At 43.2% G+C, this 21058-nt stretch overlaps 3 protein-coding genes across 3 annotated transcripts in view; all 3 read right to left on the bottom strand.

Moving 5' to 3' along the window:
- LOC147302785 (uncharacterized) overlaps window positions 1-21058 on the bottom strand; it is a 431420-nt gene that overhangs the window by 182112 nt on the left and 228250 nt on the right. The window lies entirely within an intron of this gene.
- LOC147302797 (uncharacterized) lies at window positions 1091-5114 on the bottom strand. The gene is made up of 6 exons (XM_086284471.1): window positions 3372-5114; window positions 3179-3250; window positions 2961-3079; window positions 2817-2877; window positions 2632-2726; window positions 1091-2195 (listed from the first exon to the last, which is right to left on the bottom strand). Exons 1-6 carry the CDS (start codon window positions 3405-3407, stop codon window positions 1214-1216), a joined length of 1365 nt encoding a protein of 454 aa, XP_086140597.1. The 5' UTR covers window positions 3408-5114; the 3' UTR covers window positions 1091-1213.
- On the bottom strand, window positions 9779-10257 carry LOC147302796 (dynein axonemal heavy chain 5-like). Its single transcript, XM_086282119.1, has 3 exons — window positions 10186-10257; window positions 10044-10118; window positions 9779-9922 (listed from the first exon to the last, which is right to left on the bottom strand). Exons 1-3 carry the CDS (start codon window positions 10255-10257, stop codon window positions 9779-9781), a joined length of 291 nt encoding a protein of 96 aa, XP_086138245.1.

Below are 21058 nucleotides of genomic sequence, written 5' to 3'. Positions count from 1 at the left end.
TTTGTCTCTAGGGGCCACCACATATATTTCTATTTACATTCAGGTGACAGCAATCCATGGATGGTTTCGACATGCAAGAGGATATTTTCCCCGGTGCCCAGCGGGAGAAGACACTGCTTGCGATGTCGATGAGGTCCTGTGGCCAGACCCCAACAGACGGCGGGATCCATGAGCCCACGTATGCACAATTGTCATGATTTTTTGTGTGTACAGTATAGTGTTTTTTCTATTACTGTATTATGTTTGTGTTTTGCTTTATCTGAATTGATGGTGCTGCAGTGGACAATATTGAGTAGGCCTATTTGCTTTTTTTGGTTGTTTGTGTCTCCTGAAAATGTGCCTTCAGAATAAACAATGACAATGAAAGACTGCAGTGTTTTATATGAAGTAGACTAGTGTGTCCCCCTGATCTGATCTGCATGTGATGCAAGTATGTGTCATTTTGTCAACAGAGTTACATCTTGACAGAGGAATGTTAGGTTTTGACAGCAGAGTTTCAGTTTGGCACAGATGTGAATGGTATATTTTGATGTGTCGTGTTTACTTGTGTTTAGAGTTTTGGCACAATGAGCGACGTTTTGCAAAATGTGTTCAAGCAACGGGCAAAAACTGTAACATGTTTTTCACCAATTATAAAAATTCAACTCAAGCTATTCAGCTATTAGCATTCACACTGCATTTTCTACAGGAAGTACATTTTATATACCAGTTTCAGTTCAAAGTGCATTAAAAATAATAAATAATTATTAAAAATAATACCATCAATATGTTACTGCACTACACTTACTGGACTTGTGGAAGTATTTTGAGAACCATAAGAGATTCTTACAAATGTTTGAAAGAAAAAAAATCTTTAACATAGCTGGAGACTCGTGTAGAAATATGAATGAGTTTATAAAGTTTCTGTCATGGTGTGCTGTGACAGGCAGGTAGTAGGACCCAAACACAGGACTCTTACGTGGAATGAAACTTGAATCGGCAGCTTTTATTGCTGGAAACTCAGGTGGACTCAAGAAACTACAAACTAAGAAACAAGACTAGGAAAACAAATCAGGAACTATGAACAAGAAACAAGTAAAGAACACGGAGGAGAAAAAACACCCAGCCCACTGAAAACTAAAGAAACCCCCAAAAACATGAAGAACAATCATTAAGGAACATATTTACATATTTAGAGTTACTGCAACACCAACACTGGGTCACAGCTTCAGTGTCAGTCGGTGACTTTTGGTCTGCAACAGCAGCAGAACAGACTTCTCAGTCTTTTGAAGAAGCCCTTTTTCTTCTTCTTGCTCTGACGGTCTTCGGACTTCATGCTGGCTTCAGGTTCTGGAAAAGGTTCCTCAAAGGGAACATCAGGAACCGGCCCAATTTCAGAACAAGATCCGTTGATCATATGATCTTCACCTTCAACACAGGATTTGGACTCGCCATAGGGTTCCTCACAGGGAGCGTCGGGCTCTGCAACACTTTCTGACAGAGCTCCTTCGATCGTAAGGTCTCGAGTACTCAGACTGGATGCCCTTTCAGAAAGAAGTTCCTCACAGGGAGCGTCGGGCTCTGCAACACTTTCTGACAGAGCTCCTTCGATCGTAAGGTCTCGAGTACTCAGACTGGATGCCCTTTCAGAAAGAAGTTCCTCACAGGGAACGTCGGGCTCTGCAACACTTTCTGACAGAGCTTCTTCGGCTGGTGGAACATTTGCCACTGAAAGGCCGTCAGAGGAGCGCTCACTATTTGTGCTCTTCACATCAGGACTTGAAGGGGGCTCAAAGATTTCACATATCCGGATCCTTGCTACATCAGCAATGGTCTTCAGCAACAGGGGTGCAAAGTTTGCAACTTGGATAGACAGAATTTCTTCAGGAAATTTCTGTCTAATCTCCGTCAGGATGCTGTCGACCAGATCGTCTCGGATAGAGCGGGTGAAGATGGCCTGTGTTTCCATCGCCGTGAGGCTCTTGGAGACACGATCTAAAGTGGCCTTGGTGACACTGGTGGAGAGGATACTTAGACTCTGGGAGGCCATGTTTAGGAGGGGACGAGGAGGAAGCTCCCAGAAGCCCTGGAGAACGCGGGGAACTACCTCGACCACTACCTCCTGCGCGGTGAGCAGTTTGCTGTTAGGCTGTTCCTGCTGCTTCTTTTTCAGGATTTCAACGTAATCCTTCACCGCGCTGAGGAATTTAGGTGCTCTGTAGAAAAACATGATAAGAGTTATCTGTTAAACATATTCAAAGCATCATTTAAATATTGAAACACTGTAGCTGGACTGTTAACCCTGTAACCACCTTTGTATCATACATGAGTTTCTGAGACCTCGATCTCATCAACATGATCAATACTTGCTATAATTTCTAAATGTTGTGGACAAAACTCTTTTTTTAGTCTAAAGTTAACATTGTCGTTAACACAAAGTTGCCAAAAACACCCAGTGTATCAAATGTGATACAAAAAATAAATACACAATAAAAGTAAATCATACACAACATGACATAGCAAAGAACTCATGTGTGGCTTTTGTTTAAAGGGTTGATAAACATCTCAGTTCCAAAGAATCTGAATTTTCTGGCTGTTTTTTGATGGGTTGGGTCTTACAGGGTTAATAACTGTATGTTACATGTGACTCACTGAAATTTAGGAGGTACGGCCTCTGGGAACTGAAGAAGCAACCTGGCTTCAAATTCAACGTCCCTCATTTTATTGCTGACGTTCACCGCCCACACCTGAAACAGAAAACACATTTACAGTGCGCTTATGTGTAAAGGTTATGTGCACGTAATGAAAAAAAAGTCTTGTGGGTTTTCTCGTCTTACCAGCCTTAGAAGAGGTTTGGCTTCCTCTTCGTCAAAATCCTCTAACTCAAACTCCCACAGCCTTCAAAAGAAAGCAAAGCAGAGGTTTTCTCTCAGCACTTACACGTCATCACAAACAGACTTTCAGGCGTGACAGTAACTCACTGCTCTCTGAGCGTCTCCCTGCTCTTCTCCACCAAAAGATCTCTCAGATCTTCAGCAGTGAGGTTCGGTGGAATTAGATCTTCCTGCTGAAGTCTGAGAAACTCCGTCATTACCGCAACCTAAAAGTAAAGGAGACATTTAATCACCACCACTCTCAGGTCCTCAGAAATGACCTGATATTTTCTGTCAGCTTTGGTTTGCATGAATCTGGGTCTAACCTGAGCCTTGTAGCCCGGAAGATACCAGCAGATCTTTACAGCTGTTTCATAAATCGGTGTGTTGAACAACACCTGTCAAAGAAATAGCAATTTAGTCATTGTTACTTAAAATGATTCTCAGTTTGTCAACTTTTAAAACGACATCAAATTCTTCAAATTACTGAAATGCAGTAAAAGCAAAAGCGTCACATACCCTGATAGGCTTATAGATTCCTTGACTCTTTTCCATTTAAACGTGTTCAAATCAAAGTCAGGAAGAAAAACGTCAACTGCTCTCCAACGATGGCGTACGGGGGATCTGGACCTGAAAATGCTCTCAGCTCGGTGGTCTCGCACAGATGAGCTCTTTTGACAGTCTGATGTTTATTTATGAATGCAGAATTTCTTGAGCAGTCACCATGGAAACTTGATGCAGCTTCATGTTGTTAAATTAAAAGTAAACACTGTGTATTTTGCACTACACTCCACTAAACTTATCATATAAGTAAATAAAGTGTGGGTTAGGTCCCTCCTGTGGAAAGAGCCACACAAACCGATGGATCAGAAAAGACAAAGTCAGCTACAGCATGCCTTTTCATATTATGTGCCTGCTTATCTCCATTTCTTTACAGTAGATGGGAACTTTTGCAGTAAAGCAATGGCTTACAAACAGTGGACTGTGGACTAATGCAGACATCTGAAGCCTGACAGCAGCTGGTATATACACAGCTTTGGACAAACTGGCCCTTTAAACAGCCCAGAGGAAGAAGAGACCTCTGCGTTATCAGTGCAGCCTAAAGCACAATAATAATAATACTATTAATATGATTTTTAGAGCAATAATGCCCCAAATACTGAAGTCATTAATTACACATCCGTCATGCTTCACAGGAGGTCAGGAGTGACCGATGAACGTGATGCTACATTAGAGTCTGTCCTATGAGTTCAGCAGGAGGAGGTGAACCCACAGCTGGGACCAGTTCTCTAGTGGGTCCAGTATCATACTTGTGTTCATCCTGGTCTGAACCTGGTCAGAAGAACTGACTTCACTTTTGAAAATTCAATACTTATAAAAGGTAACCCCAAACAGTCTACAACGGCTGTTTTCTGTCCACCGAAGCAAATTTGATTGACGAGGTTTTTGTACCTTCACTTCTCCAAAAAGCAAATAAAGAGATTAAACAAAGATTTACTGAACGACCGTCAGAATTCCCAGAGCTAACGTAGATCGCTTTATGCTCTTGAGTCAGGAGGGATAAGAAAAGTGACTGCAAACATTGTGGAACGATTCATAGCGTTTGATTGCTTGTGTGAATGTATTAAACAGGAAACCAGGAGCTGCAGAAACCCAGTAATGCTGAAGACGCATGCGTGTGCGTTTATTACAGGTTTTTCTGAATGCTTAAACCCTAACTGTGATTCTTACAGCACAATTCCTAAAACTATTGATACTTATAGCAAAACCACTCACTGAGTGTGCAAAACTAAAAGCACAAACACTGCTTTGCACTCAGTTTGCCATTTTGTAACACACACTTTGCAAACCTGTAGCTACAATCCACTGCACAGCACTCTTTTTGCAGAACTGTAAACACAACTCACTGCTTTGCACTCAATTTCCAAATGATCAACGCACTCCTAGCAAAACTATACACATTTATGGCCATTATTTACACTATTTTGTCAACTGTCTGGCACACTGCCACATGTGAAAGCTTTTTTAGATAATTAGTTCACTTTGCAATCAGCCTAAGCACTATGATACAGGTAAGCTCTGTGTGTGGAGTACAATGGAGGGAGCAGGAAGAGTGAGAGGAGGCCGAGGAAGAGGACGTGGAGGTGAAGAAGTAGGATGAAGAGGACGACAAGGACAAGGAGGAGCAAGAGGAGGACGAGGAGGGGGGAGAGGACGGGTAAGAAGAGTAAGAAATAGAATTGCTGATGACATCAGAGCTACAATAGTGGACCATGTCATCAACCGTGGAGTGACCCTGAGGGAAGCTGACCAACGGTTTTTTTGGTTTTTCTCAAACTTAAGTAACTGAAACCTTTCATTGAACTACAGCAGAAACAGATTGGAAATGCCAAGTTATTCTAACACTAGTGGACTTGTTAAACAAAACATTTGTTTCACTTCTTTCTCAACATGCAGCACCATTAAGAACAGTGGACCAGCATAGTTGGTCTGCATGAGCACACTTACTGCAACAGTTGTACATGCTGAAACTGGTTGCTGGCAGCTGATGTGAAGAAATGTCTGGACACATCAAAAGTTTTCTTTTTCATTTTCTTCCTCCCTTGGATAACATACACATGGCAAATAAAAACATGTAACTAGGGTGACGTGAAGTGTGTATCATCAGATTTAACTAAAATATAATGAGGCTGTCCATCTGTGAAGTAATTGTTCCTTCAAAAACCACTGTGACAACAGATTTTATTTCATTCATTTGATGGTTTTCTATTCTGTATACTGGAACTTTTTAATAGCCCCCCTGTCCACACATCCTTGACATGAGACTTTCTGCAGAGTTGCACATGATGAATGCACACAAAACTTAAAGTGTTGCTGTCATATTTTTTTGGATGTGGTTTGTTGTCATAATCAAGAACGTGTCTTATTTTTTATTTGTGTTGTTGCTGATCGGCCATTGGACTGCTGAGCCTGCAGTGAACAGCCAGTCACTGACTCTTGATGCTAGAGCAAGGACAACTGAGCTCTCTCTCTCTCTCTCTCTCTCTCTCTCTCTCTCTCTCTCTCTCTCTCTCTCTCTCTTTTAAATAAATAATACGTTCGAGCTGTTTATGTTTTTGACTTGTTATGGACTCTGACTGGCAATGGGAGGGCTGGCGGACTCATATTATGGAGGTGGAGGGTAGACACATTTTGTGTGCAAGAGACCACATACTACAGTGGTGATTGACACAGACTTCAATGGACATTTAGGTGAAGGGAACAGAGGTTATGAGGTGTTGGGTAGGTGTGGTGTTTAGGAGAGAAATCTAGAAAGACAGATGTGGGGCAGATTTTCCAAGTGGAAATGGCCGTGGTGCACACATACTTCAAGAACAGGGAGGAACTTGTAGAAATATATGAAAGTGGAGGAAGCTGCACACAGGGCAACTAAATATTATGCAGAAGGTGAAATCAAAAAGACAGGAGACAAGGAGGTGTCAGGGAGAATGCAGCTATGCAGCATCAAATGGTAGTTTGAAGGATGAGTTTGGACATCAAGAAGAGGAAGTGAGTGAAGGCAGAGACATGCAGGAGTATAAACAGGCTCTGGGTAGTAGGGAAGACTTACCAGATGGCTGGGATAGTACAGCTTTATTGAGATAAACTGCCAAGAAGGGGTTTGACGTCTTCTCTGCACAGAAGTGATTTTGAAAGTATTTGAAGGAAGAGATTTACAAAGAAAAAGAAGTGTAGTTAGCGAAATGAAGAAAATAGACCAAGAAACTGGGAGGCTAGGCATGTAGCAGAAAGAGGTGACAAAGGAAAAGGCTCAGTGCCACGTATGTGAAGCTGGACCCCAAGGAAATGAGGGAATGAGACTTGCTAGGCAGAGAGTGAGTTTGAATGGATGTTCAAACCCAAAAAAAAAGATATATTCACATAACATAGATTGAAAGAAGCTGCAGGTGGCACAGCAGCTTTAATGTCTTCCAGACAGGAAGTTTTGGAAAGAAATATCATCATTTCCCAGATTTTACTATCTTAGTGTTCTGTAACAAAATCACTGTTGTGCGCATGGTGTTAGAGATGATGATGATTACAAACAAACTTAATGTGCTAGTCGTGCTTTTCTTGAGGGATTTGTCCTTCCACCAGTTTTCATGTCATTGGAATCATTTGTATTCACTGATTCTGGCACTTATTTCATCAAACCAAACTCCAAGTAAATACTTTCGGGTTTTTGGTTTTGTCAAACGAACTAATGTAAAGAATGCCTGGCTGTGCACTACACCACGCAGTGGGAATTTGTCTTCTCCAGTTAAATTCAGGATTAACTTGCTTTATAACACAGACCTCAAAAGTAACCGTTATAACCCCAAACACAAGAAAATGTGATCTACAGCACAGTGAGAACTGGCAACGCTTATCTGGAGGGGTCAGAGTGAATGAACTGGACACCTGTAGAAGCAGGATTTGATTTCCACTGATTTCCTTTCCGATCCGATACCAAGTAAAATTCAGGGTGGTATCGACGATACTGATCTGATACCGATACTCTGAACAAAAACTTATTTTTTTTACTCTATCTTTTATTTTATCTCAAATTATAGCGTCGTAATGATCACAGGACATCAGATTACTTGTTCTTATCACTTAATGATGCAGAATTATCATATAGAAATGAAAAACCTGAAGTTGTGGCTATTTGTTGCCTGCCTGCAGCATTAAAGGACTCCGTGAGAGACGTCTGTCTCGCCCTGGCAGCACCTCTCCCTCTCCTCCTCTTCAGTTCACTCAACATACGCTCGTCATATTCTGTGATATGATTCACTCTGAGGTGTTTGACCAGGTCAGCGGTGTTACCACAACACCTCACATTCTTGCCACATGTATGGCAAACCACGTCTCAGCTGTTCGTGGAGGTAAAATACGTCTGCACATGACTCTGTTTACGCTCAGCCATTGTTGTGAGTGTGCACGCCAAGGGGCCGGACACAATGACGGGTATCGGAGGAATCGATATTTCAGTATTGATCCGCACATCACTAGTTGAGATACGTTTTAAACTGGTCCAAAAAACAAATGCATATTTTCCCGAACCACTGTTCCTTGACTAAGGTGGATAACGTGATGAGGTCAAGGAAGGGTGTGACGGAGATTTGATTGAAAAACTTTGTCGTCCGTTAAAGTTTCACGTTGGCTTTTTCATCTTGAAAGCCCTCTCTGCTCGTGTCCAACCCGCGTGAACAATTATAGATGTGAGAAATGTAAACAAACCGTCGGCAGAACGCTGATCAGGTTATTTTAAGCGCAAGAAAACAAAAACGTTGCGCTCACCGTCGGCGTCACGGACGAGGCCTGGGGGTCCGGGCCCGTCCACAAAGGTCATTGTAACACAAATCATACGATTGCTAATGAAAATGCTATAAAGCTACATCGCAGATAAGTCTCTGGAGTAACAATCAAGGCCATGTTAGTTATTTGATGAATAGTATCTGTGCCACTCATGGCGCATGACTGAGGAGGACGTTGACCTCTGCAAGTCAGGAAAGTCTGCTACTCATTGTATAAATATGAGATTTTTTTCAAAAACCAGCCATCATCTCGGGAGGCTGACTCCAAAGTACCATCTCACTTCAAACTTGCAAAACAAGTCGAGTCGATGCGAGCGCACTGCTTGTTTCTAGTTAGTCTTTAAGGATGACAGCATTAGTCTGCTCCTTTGTATGAAATAAAGTGAGTCGAGTCCATGTGGTCTGGCACCCACCCACATTTCTCTGCTAGTGATCCATGAGGACTCCACCTTGTTGCCAGTTCTCTTGTGTGGAAGCTTCAGGAAATGACAGCTTCACTCTGACGTGTGTGAGCTGTGTGAGGTCTGTGGTTAGAAGTTTACAGTGTTTGCTCTTTGTGTCGTCTGTAATATGCTCTATGGCTTTAAAAAAATGGCCACATGTTTCTGTAGCTGAATTTGTCCATCTCTGACCTTCTGAGACTGTATTTTCAAACAGGGACGTTCTGACTTTTCTTCACCTTGTACTTCATTCTGCAAATGTTTTATACTCTATTAGAGTTATTACATTATTCTGTTATGCTATAAAATCAACCCCCATATAAGATCGTACTTAAGAAATACATTTAAAAACCTTCCTGTGCAAATAACCCAAGTTATCTAGAAGAAATAAAAACTGCACCGCAAACCAAACTCAGGTGTTCGACCTGTTGAGCTCGGGAAACTAACTGGTGTTTCATTTTAGTGAGTGCTTTGTTAGATTCCTTCATTTGAACCAAATGAAGTTGATTAAAGTTGATGCACTGATGTGTTTGAAGTGTTTTGTTAGTTGCGATGGATCTCCTGCTGTCTTTTTTCCTCATTATTAAAAGAGGATTTCTTTGAATTTCAAACATCCATTTCCTGTTTATCTGGTCCCGGGTCACAGGTGCAGCAGTCTAAGCAGAGAATCCCAGACCTCCCTAAACAACCACTTCCTCCAGCATATCCAGGACAATACTGAGGCATTCCCAGGCCTGCTGAGAGATATAACCTCTCTAGTGTGTCCTGGGTCTGCCCTGGAGACTCCTCCTCATGGGACAGGCCCCAAACACCTCACCCAGGATATTTTTAATGAAAACATCACAAATAAGTCGTCAGGTCTGATGGTCACATTTGTGAGATTCAACCACCATAAAGCAGAGATCACACAGGACACACTGTGTAACCCTCAGCTCAGGTGTGTTCAGGACATTTGCTTGGAAGAAGCCGTCTGTGGATAAATCCTGCTCTCCACCTCAGCTGTCAGGTTTATCCAGAGAACGGCCGTCCTGACTTCCAGCAGCCCCACAGTCCTCGTTTCTAATAAACTGGCATCACTGAAATGAACTGTCTGCCTCGCTGTTCAATAATCTGCTCTTTGCCAATTTCCCAGCAGAAGCTTCCACTCATATCAGCATTTTTCTGTGATTCTCACATGAACTAAACATAAAAAGCTGAAGCCAACCTCAGAGTTCCCCGTAGTGAGGAAGAGTTTCCTCTGAGCCACAGCTGAGTTTGATGCGTCCACAAAGGAAGACTGACGGGAGGACAGACTCTGGGAGAAAGGCAGATATTAAAAGATATGAATACAAAGTACGCTGCAACAAACAGGACAGCAGATTATGAAGAGCGGTTAGACCTTCATGTGTCAGTCATTGAAATGTGATCAAAGTTACCTGTTTGACATCCTGATAGAAGAAAATCAGCTTCTTGGATCCGTTTGCAGCAAAGAATTCATGGATCAGACTGAACTGGAAGAATCAGACATTAATGACTCAAAGGTTCAACTCTGAGGAAGGATCACGTCTCTGAACTTACTCTGTCATCAGAGACGATGGCGTCTTCCACCGCCGCCTCCTCCAGGCTGCCGGCGTCTGCCAGCCTGCTCATCAGGTATTTATGTCGGGCATCCAGAGCTGCCCGCCGTTCCTCCTTCACGGCTCTCGCCTGTTTGGCTACTTCTCTCCTCGCCTCATTGGACAGCAGCATCGTCCTTTTACCAGACACCTGCATAAAATCCTCAGCAGGCTGGGTAAGCTTGCGTGAGCTCTCTGTGGAGGCTGTTGCAGCTGAGATGGCTCACCCGAGCGGTGCAAACTTAGTTACCTTCAAGGCTCCAGAGTCAGCTGAGGTCAGCAGCTCAGCCTCTGGGGAGGCTACAATCCCTGGAACAGCCAGGTCTCTACAACCAGAAACAGTCTTTGCATGTGCAGCTTCAGAACCAGACTTGAAGTTCCAGTTAGTGTCCGATGTCCCAGAAACACTCAGGTGCTCACTGAGCAAGCTCTTGAGGCCAACACTCAGAAAATCAAACAGTCTTTGAGCCTTTGTGGGAACATTTATCGTCTCTGCTGGAAAGGTGGAAACATCTGGGAGATGCAGCCTTAACACACTGGGCTTCACAAGTCCTTGGAGGCAGCTCACTAAACTCAGGGATGCAGACAAAATCAGCACTTGCAGGAACACAATGTGCCCTCTCACAATGAGCTTGGAAGCATAAATTGAGTTTTCCTCACTGACTGTTTCAGACAGGATTGTGGGAGCAACACAAAAAGCAGCTTCAGCTGGAAACACACAGTTTAGTGTCTTTGCTGCTCGCTTTAAGTCACAATAAACAGGAAACTCATTGTGTCTCATGTCAGAATCCCTCATATACAGGACAGGAAGAGGCGGAGCTTATTTCCTGCAGGGAGCGGTTAGCAGTCTGTGTCTTTCTCATTTCTGACTCCTAAAGAGCTGAAAAACACAGGCTGTTATTGGCTGGCTGACACTGGGATTAATGTCCTTGAAGCCAGCAGTCTTTAATGTCCAGCTTCAGAACGGGCAGGTGAAAAACAGTCCTTTATGTCCTCTGATGTTCAATAAACTGTCCTGATTACTGAGGGAGCAGAGAAAGTGTCTCCATCACTCACCACAGCTGGATGCTCTGAAATCCTGGAATCCAGCTGTGGAGAGGAGCGCCGGCGGCGTGGACGCAGTTTAGTAATCAGGGAACGGGAGACAGGAGGGAAACACAGCTGGGACCAATTACACACACGAGACAGGAAACAGTAACACGGGACTGTCAAAGTAAAACAGGAAATATAACACAGAGTCCAAAGTAAGGAGACGTGGGACACAGTGAAGACACAGAAACAGAAACCAGAACTATAATCACAAAACAAACTCAGAAACATAAAGAGTGAATCAGCTGATTCAGTGTTTGTGACAAAAACATGGATCCTGGTTAATAACTTTTATTTGTTTGTTTCTGTATTATTTTGTGTATCGTTCTTACGAGCTGTTGTTTTTTCAGTGAAATATTATTTCATTGTTTTAAGCGTTTTGTTGACTTTGAAGTGCTTAAGTTGATATTTTTGAACATTTAATTTGTTCGATTATTGTCGAGTCGATAAAACTGTCAAACGCACAGCTGCTTCCAGCACGGCCGGAGGAGAGGTGGCCGAGCAGACGCACAACACACACAGCTCACAGGTTTGCATTTCTAGATATTGCAGATGTTGCAGAAATTGAGAGTAAAGAACTCAGAGATCCAGCGCTGTCTCCTGCCCCTTATTTATACACCACAACACAACGACAGGCGTAACTCACACAAACGGGTAACATGAGGCTCAGATGCTTTGGACGTGTTCACATATACTGGACACAGAATGATGAAGATGGAGCTGCAGGAAGGAGGAAAAGAGGAAAAACACAGAAAAGATTCACAGATGTGGTGAAAAAGGACACGACAGCTTCTGTTTGTTAGTTTGGTTTTTCTTTATTTGGTAAAGATTCAGAAATAAAGAGAAGATCACATGTTTGAATATTATATTAACGTTCTGTAATTACAACAAGTTGTAAAATCTTTCCAGAGTGAGACAGAGACTGTGCAGAGACTGTAGAAGGACAGAGCAGCAGCAGAGCAGTCCAGATACACTGATGATCCTCTGTCAGATCCAGAGGGACACACAGGGCTGATGCTGGACTCTACATTGTGTCTGACAGTGGAGCTGTTCTCAGAGCAGTTCACTCTGCAGCACTGACAGTCATCTGCACTTCATTCCTCTGTCAGTCACTGCTGGATGAAGCTCTCCTCTCCACCTCCCAGTAACATGGCCCAGTCAGAGCGTCTCTACACACAAGCTGCTGCTGCTTCAACCTCTCTGGATCATCAGGACACAGCTGCTCCTCTCTCAGCACACACACCGTCCTGTTTACCATCATCCCCTCCTGCAGAGAGAAGGAGGAAGAGCAGAGGAGATAAACGAGTGTTTCCAGAGACTCTTCATCAGCTGTCAGTCAGTGATGCAGCACATCCAGTATAAAGAGCAGCAGGGACGTCAGTGCTGGGACTGTACTAGGACTCATTGTTGCTTCACTTTTTCTAATCTTTGGATTTTTATTGAAGTTGCTGAAAATGTTTTTCCCTCCTAGTTTGAGTTTGGACTTTCATTCATTAGAAGAACCTTGGTGTGTCCACTCTGAGCTCTGTAGGAACCCCAACAACAAGCCCAACAATCCAGATGGACGGTTCCAGCTGTTAACTGGAGGAATTCCATCCAAACATCTGCTCTCACTAAATTCTTCCTCACCTACAGACTGTGTTCTTCACTGCTTTAAACTTGGAAATCAATGCAGTCATTGGTCTGCGTGCTGCTTTGTTCAGAGAGCTGATTGGCTGTTGACAGTGTTTGATCAGAGCGTGTCAGCCGTTACTATGGTGACCATAAAGGTGAGAAACAGGAAGTGTTTGTGTCCAATCCTGAAGCCTGTCACCGTTCTCCTTTCACAGCTTCACTGAGAAGCTGCAGCTTTACAGGAAACACTGGATCTTTGTTTCATACTGACTGTGTTTAGTACAATACTGCTGACAGCACCACCCACTCACTCCATCACTCTACTTACACCAGAGTCTCCAGTCTGTAGTCTGGACTCTGCTGAAGATCAGACAGCTGCTTCACATCTGGATCCTGCAGGTTGTTGAAGTACAGGTACAGCTCTCTCAGATGGGAGGGGTTGGACTTCAGTGCTGCTGCCAGATAATCACAGCTGATCTTTGACAAACCACAGCTCACCAATCTGTATAAAGAATGAAAGATGTAAGTTTATTAGACAAAGTGCTTGAAATCATTCAGTGTTTCATCATCTGTTCAGAGCTGAAGAAGGTTCAGAATGTAGAAGTTTAGAAAATGGAAACTCCAAACAGCTGAAGCCAACAGGAAGCAGCTTCAAACAGGAAACTGTGCAGAGTTTCAGACTATATGTCCTGATGCAGCCAGTTGGATTTTGGAGATTTGAATCTCTGTTCTGTGACTAAGTCCTTGAATCATTTCTTCCAGTTGGTCCAACAAGACAGACTAAGTATTGGACATGTGTTGTGGCTCCATCAGGGGAGCTTCTAAATGTGATGTGATGGCCCCTCTGGGTCTGTCAGGTCACAGCACTGAAGAGAGCTCAAACTGGGCACACAGTTGTTCCAGTCTGGACCAAAGACTCTATACTGGGACTGAGGGACTGCTTTGACTGCACCCACTGGGACTTTTTAAAGGCTCATGTTCTCACTTAGATCATCGATTTCTACTGACATTTCTTTCTGGGAAAAATGGGGATTACTTTGGAAACAGGAAGTATTTTCCCCAATAAGCAGCCCTGGATTAGTAAATCACTCCAACATGTTCTCAGGCAGAAGAAGCTGTCTTGTTATGAGGGAGAGAAGAAAAAGATTGAGGCACAGAAACCTGTTGAAAGAGAGATAAAGCAGCTAAAATCAGGTGTAAAAGTAAAGCAGAGGATGAGCTGAATAAAGGACACTCAAGGCTGGCTTGGAAAGGAATGAAGTCCATGGTGGGGATGCAGAACAAGGAGCAAAGATGAATGTGATGCTGAATCAGCAGAAGACTTGGACTCATTTGATTCCAGCTTTGATATCATTGATTTCAATGAAGAGCTTTGTGATTGTAGCAAAGGGCTGGTAGCTCTGAGAGTCCCACTGATGAGGTGTTTGTGTGGAATTCTCTTAGTGGGACCAAAGAGAGAAAAAGCCCTGGTCCTGATGCTGTGGGAGGGAAATGATTGAAGTGTGCTGTGAGGAACTGACTGGGACATTTTCACACATTTTCCAGTCCTCCTTGGAACAACAGGAAGTTCCCAGCATATGGAAACAAAGGTTAAGTGTCCTATGGCACTCAGTGATGATGGTGCTGTGGCCCCACCACCTCCACCTCTTTGTAAAGGAACTAACTGTAATCTGAAGCTTCAAATGGAACTAAGACTTCCTCCACTAGGTGGCAGTGTCTGATGAGAAAGTGTTAGTGGAGCTGGCCTGGAGTCAGAAACAGGAAGATGCAGGATTTGGGCTGAAATGGGCAAAAGTGGTTAGCACTAGTGCCTTAGAGCAAGAAGGTTGTAGGTTGAAGCTTGTTGGTCAGCTGGGCCTTCCTGTGGAGGTTGGATGTTCTCCCACAGTCCAATGAAATGCTGCTTAGGTTCATTGGTGCTTCTACATTGGCTGTAGGTGTGGATGTGAGGGAGTGCTTCTCTGTCTCTCTCTGTTGGCCCTGTGATGGACTGCTCACCTGTGCAGGTGGACCACGCCTCTTGCCCTATGACAGCTAGGGCACAGGCTGCAGCCCTGTGAGCATAAGCTGAATAAACAGTTAGCAAAAATGATCCATAGATGGCCTGAAATCCCCCAGTTAGCAGTTTGGTAGATAGCTATGACATGCTAATCCCATCCAGCAGCTGTATTCTACCTGTAAGCTGATCCCTGCTGAGCCAAAGCACTTTTTCATATACAAATTACAACCTTTAATAGAAACCTATTGGTCAGCATCTTATTAGCCTGCTGTTAGCTTCATTCCACAGAAAACTGAGAGAAACTAACAGAGTTGATAAAGAATAAAGAGAAATGTGCTGATTTAAAGCCTTTGAAGTGCTTCAGATGATCTCTGTCCACTTCTGTCCACTCATTCATTCATGTAAGCTTTCTAATGCAGCTTTGATCTTCACAGTCTGCTTGATGAAACTCATTCTAACCCTGAATGTCAGAGTGTTCCTCCTTCTCTTTCCCATCATTCATGCTGGCAGTGGAGGAGATTTGGATGTTGGACTGTGTTTTGGATGATGTGTGTATGTTTGTGTTGGGCTGCTGTCTGTAAAGCAAACGCACATTTTGCTTTGGATTTCAGTGTCACACAGACTTTAAGGTGCAATGAAGAGTTTGAGAGTTTCACAGTGAATTTTCCAGTGGAGGATTTTTCTTCTTCTTTGAAGGTTTGAAATGTGAACATTGTTCTGCTGCAGTCAATGGACTAAACCAGAGAAGAAGAAAACAGACTTTACCATGAAGATCCTCAGTGTGGATCAGTACAATATCAGCCTGATGTCTGCAGTTTAGTGTCAGCACAACTTTTACATCTTATTCATCTCAGCACAACTAAAACATGCTGACTGACCCCAGAGTTTCAAGTTTACATCCTGGACTCTCCAGGAAACCACACAGATGCTTCACTCCTGGATCCTTCAGATTGTTTCCCCACAGCTCCAGCTCTCTCAGATGGGAGGGGTTGGACTTCAGTGCTGCTGCCAGATAATCACAGCTGATCTTTGACAAACCACAGTTCACCAATCTGTATAAAGAATGAAAGATGTAAGTTTATTAGACAAAGTGCTTGAAATCATTCAGTGTTTCATCATCTGTTCAGAGCTGAAGAAGGTTCAGAATGTAGAAGTTTAGAAAATGGAAACTCCAAACAGCTGAAGCCAACAGGAAGCAGCTTCAAACAGGAAACTGTGCAGAGTTTCAGACTATATGTCCTGATGCAGCCAGTTGGATTTTGGAGATTTGAATCTCTGTTCTGTGACTAAGTCCTTGAATCATTTCTTCCAGTTGGTCCAACAAGACAGACTAAGTATTGGACATGTGTTGTGGCTCCATCAGGGGAGCTTCTAAATGTGATGTGATGGCCCCTCTGGGTCTGTCAGGTCACAGCACTGAAGAGAGCTCAAACTGGGCACACAGCTGTTCCAGTCTGGACCAAAGACTCTATACTGGGACTGAGGGACTGCTTTGACTGCACCCACTGGGACTTTTTAAAGGCTCATGTTCTCACTTAGATCATCGATTTCTACTGACATTTCTTTCTGGGAAAAATGGGGATTACTTTGGAAACAGGAAGTATTTTCCCCAATAAGCAGCCCTGGATTAGTAAATCACTCCAACATGTTCTCAGGCAGAAGAAGCTGTCTTGTTATGAGGGAGAGAAGAAAAAGATTGAGGCACAGAAACCTGTTGAAAGAGAGATAAAGCAGCTAAAATCAGGTGTAAAAGTAAAGCAGAGGATGAGCTGAATAAAGGACACTCAAGGCTGGCTTGGAAAGGAATGAAGTCCATGGTGGGGATGCAGAACAAGGAGCAAAGATGAATGTGATGCTGAATCAGCAGAAGACTTGGACTCATTTGATTCCAGCTTTGATATCATTGATTTCAATGAAGAGCTTTGTGATTGTAGCAAAGGGCTGGTAGCTCTGAGAGTCCCACTGATGAGGTGTTTGTGTGGAAATCTCTTAGTGGGACCAAAGAGAGAAAAAGCCCTGGTCCTGATGCTGTGGGAGGGAAATGATTGAAGTGTGCTGTGAGGAACTGACTGGGAGGTTTTCACACATTTTCCAGTCCTCCTTGGAACAACAGGAAGTTCCCAGCATATGGAAACAAAGGTTAAGTGTCCTATGGCACTCAGTGATGATGGTGCTGTGGCCCCACCACCTCCACCTCTTTGTAAAGGAACTAACTGTAATCTGAAGCTTCAAATGGAACTAAGACTTCCTCCACTAGGTGGCAGTGTCTGATGAGAAAGTGTTAGTGGAGCTGGCCTGGAGTCAGAAACAGGAAGATGCAGGATTTGGGCTGAAATGGGCAAAAGTGGTTAGCACTAGTGCCTTAGAGCAAGAAGGTTGTAGGTTGAAGCTTGTTGGTCAGCTGGGCCTTCCTGTGGAGGTTGGATGTTCTCCCACAGTCCAATGAAATGCTGCTTAGGTTCATTGGTGCTTCTACATTGGCTGTAGGTGTGGATGTGAGGGAGTGCTTCTCTGTCGCTCTCTGTTGGCCCTGTGATGGACTGCTCACCTGTGCAGGTGGACCACGCCTCTTGCCCTATGACAGCTAGGGCACAGGCTGCAGCCCTGTGAGCCTAAGCTGAATAAACAGTTAGCAAAAATGATCCATAGATGGCCTGAAATCCCCCAGTTAGCAGTTTGGTAGATAGCTATGACATGCTAATCCCATCCAGCAGCTGTATTCTACCTGTAAGCTGATCCCTGCTGAGCCAAAGCACTTTTTCATATACAAATTACAACCTTTAATAGAAACCTATTGGTCAGCATCTTATTAGCCTGCTGTTAGCTTCATTCCACAGAAAACTGAGAGAAACTAACAGAGTTGATAAAGAATAAAGAGAAATGTGCTGATTTAAAGCCTTTGAAGTGCTTCAGATGATCTCTGTCCACTTCTGTCCACTCATTCATTCATGTAAGCTTTCTAATGCAGCTTTGATCTTCACAGTCTGCTTGATGAAACTCATTCTAACCCTGAATGTCAGAGTGTTGCTCCTTCTCTTTCCCATCATTCATGCTGGCAGTGGAGGAGATTTGGATGTTGGACTGTGTTTTGGATGATGTGTGTATGTTTGTGTTGGACTGCTGTCTGTAAAGCAAACGCACATTTTGCTTTGGATTTCAGTGTCACACAGACTTTAAGGTGCAATGAAGAGTTTGAGAGTTTCACAGTGAATTTTCCAGTGGAGGATTTTTCTTCTTCTGTGAAGGTTTGAAATGTGAACATTGTTCTGCTGCAGTCAATGGACTAAACCAGAGAAGAAGAAAACAGACTTTACCATGAAGATCCTCAGTGTGGATCAGTATAATATCAGCCTGATGTCTGCAGGTTAGTGTCAGCACAACTTTCACATCATATTCATCTCAGCACAACTAAAACATGTTGACTGACCTCAGAGTTTCAAGTTTACATCCTGGACTCTCCAGGAAACCACACAGATGCTTCACTCCTGGATCCTGCAGCTTGTTGTTGGAGCTCAGGTCCAGCTCTCTCAGATGGGAGGGGTTGGACTTCAGTGCTGCTGCCAGATAATCACAGCTGATCTCTGACAAACCACAGTCCTTCAATCTGTATAAAGAATGAAAGATGTAAGTTTATTAGACAAAGAGCTTGAAATCATTCAGTGTTTCATCATCTGTTCAGAGCTGAAGAAGGTTCAGAATGTAGAAGTTTAGAAAATGGAAACTCCAAACAGCTGAAGCCAACAGGAAGCAGCTTCAAACAAACACAACAAGAGAAAAAACTCTGAATGTTTCACATTAAAGTCGTACATTTCTCATAAAAACAGGACAAAGACTTGAAAAAGTCGTGTTTTTCCTTCCAGGAACCACATGGCTTCACTTTTAAAGGTGAAGTGTGACAGAAATGGACATATTTGAAGTCCAACACCTTTTTCCAGTCACATTATTAAAGCAGACAAACTACAAGCTCATTTTCATTCCAACAAGTCATCTTCTGACCTGGACTAACAACACTGGTCTCTATGTGCAGCTGGCTGTGAGACCAGTGCTCAGGGAGCGTCTACAAAGTGCAACACTGAAAGAACATCACACACTCATTTGCTTCCAGCACTTTCACACAAACATCTACTGTCATTATTGTCACCAAACTCTGTGGATCCTTTATTGCAAATTCAAATGGGATCAAATGGTCAGACAAAAGAGGCTTATGAGGAAATATGATGAAATGTTGTGTATTAGCAGCAACTTATTGAATCTTTTTCCTCAGAAACCAAACAAAATGATTGACAAACATGTTTTTACAAACTCAGTGTTGGACTTGGATCAGCAGGATAAGCTGATGTTTAAAGGCATTTGAGTCTCGCTGTATGAGAGTCCAGTTATTACTCAATATTTATGGATGATGTTCTTTCAGTGTTGCACTTTGTAGACGCTCCCTGAGCCTCACAGCCAGCTGCACATGGACCAGCTGACATTACCCAGCATTAGAGGCAGCTGTAAAAAATTCATGTTCCCATTTAAATGGTTTTAATTCAAATAAAACGATGTTGATTCATTCAATCCTGAATCGATGTTTAATATAAATGTATTTTGCCAGAATCTCAGGTTAAAGCTCACAAACTATTTCAACAAGCAGCAAACAGCTAAAACAGTAAATGAGAGCAGCTAAACACACAAAGATGGAAACACAGAGCGTGGATCGTTCACTCGACGGCACGTACACGGACACGCCGTCGGGGCTGAAAGTGGACAGCTCACAGATCCTGAAGCTGCAGGTTTCATCTGTCTCCAACCAAAACTGAGTGAAGCAGCAGCAAAAGAAGATCCAAACTCTGCTTCACGTTTGATCAATATGCTCATGAATTCTCTCTGACTTTGGCTGTTCCTGCCTGCACAGCTCTCTCTCTCTCAGTGTACTCCAAGAACAGCTTCAAACATCTGTTTCTGCATCATTCACTGTTTATTAGCCACCAGTCTGCTGTTGTGTTCAGTGCTGTCGGCCTCTGACAGTAAAGCCTCATTTCTGCTGTTCCATGGAAACTTTTTAAAATGATGACAGATTACAAACTCTCAGCTGTGTCTGTAATCAAACCTCTGTAAATTTGCTTCACTTCAGCAGCATCAGCTCATGTTCACATGTTGCTTCATGGTTTGCTTCAGTTTTTGATCGACTGCAGAATATTTTGAAGGTTATCTGCTATAAAAAGCCAGAAGAGGAAAATCTGCTTCATGTGTTTCTGTTTGATCCTCAGTGACTTTGACACAAAGGCCTCTGCTGTGATGATCACACCTCTGATCAAGTCTCACAGTGTCACAACTGATAAATGATCAGAGTTAGAATATTTCTGACTGTCTGCTGTGTGCCGTGACCTTTGACCTGCTAAAGACAGTCAGCTGTGGATTATTCATTGCTGTGTCTGATACTTAGAACTGTGAGGAAGAAGCTACACAGTTAATCAGGGTCCCCTCTCTCTGAATCAGGAAAGGTGGGCAGGCCGCGTGTGGGCCGCGGGCCATACGTTGAGTATCACTGTTTGAAATGTGAACATTGTTCTGCTGCAGTCAATGGACTAAACCAGAGAAGAAGAAAACAGACTTTACCATGAAGATCCTCAGTGTGGATCAGTATAATATCAGCCTGATGTCTGCAGTTTAGTGTCAGCACAACTTTCACATCATATTCATCTCAGCACAACTAAAACATGCTGACTGACCTCAGAGTTTCAAGTTTACATCCTGGACTCTCCAGGAAACCACACAGATGCTTCACTCCTGGATCCTGCAGGTTGTTGTTGGAGCTCAGGTCCAGCTCTCTCAGATGGGAGGGGTTGGACTTCAGTGCTGCTGCCAGATAATCACAGCTGATCTCTGACAAACCACAGCCCATCAATCTGTATAAAGAATGAAAGATGTAAGTTTATTAGACAAAGTGCTTGAAATCATTCAGTGTTTCATCATCTGTTCAGAGCTGAAGAAGGTTCAGAATGTAGAAGTTTAGAAAATGGAAACTCCAAACAGCTGAAGCCAACAGGAAGCAGCTTCAAACAAACACAACAAGAGAAAAAACTCTGAATGTTTCACATTAAAGTCGTACATTTCTCATAAAAACAGGACAAAGACTTGAAAAAGTCGTGTT

Source organism: Aulonocara sp. 'chitande type north' Nkhata Bay, linkage group LG23, assembly GCF_057382095.1.
Source record: "Aulonocara sp. 'chitande type north' Nkhata Bay isolate Kocher_YH1m ecotype deep benthic linkage group LG23, A_spYH_male_GT1.1, whole genome shotgun sequence".
Taxonomy (NCBI): Eukaryota; Metazoa; Chordata; class Actinopteri; order Cichliformes; family Cichlidae; genus Aulonocara; species Aulonocara sp. 'chitande type north' Nkhata Bay.
This window is presented reverse-complemented; position numbering and strand designations above follow the sequence as displayed.

What these genes read in the sequence shown, in the direction of transcription:
- LOC147302797 (XM_086284471.1), bottom strand. Translation starts at nt 3,407, where the DNA reads ATGGAAAAGAGTCAAGGAATCTATAAGCCTATCAGG. An exon ending in TTCCGGGCTACAAGGCTCAG is followed by an intron (nt 3,080 to 3,178) that starts GTTAGACCCAGA and finishes CTTTACTTTTAG; the next exon opens with GTTGCGGTAATGACGGAGTT. An exon ending in AGGGAGACGCTCAGAGAGCA is followed by an intron (nt 2,878 to 2,960) that starts GTGAGTTACTGT and finishes TTTCTTTTGAAG; the next exon opens with GCTGTGGGAGTTTGAGTTAG.
- LOC147302796 (XM_086282119.1), bottom strand. Translation starts at nt 10,257, where the DNA reads ATGAGCAGGCTGGCAGACGCCGGCAGCCTGGAGGAGGCGGCGGTGGAA. An exon ending in CCATCGTCTCTGATGACAGA is followed by an intron (nt 10,119 to 10,185) that starts GTAAGTTCAGAG and finishes TGATTCTTCCAG; the next exon opens with TTCAGTCTGATCCATGAATT. An exon ending in TCTATCAGGATGTCAAACAG is followed by an intron (nt 9,923 to 10,043) that starts GTAACTTTGATC and finishes CCTTTCTCCCAG; the next exon opens with AGTCTGTCCTCCCGTCAGTC.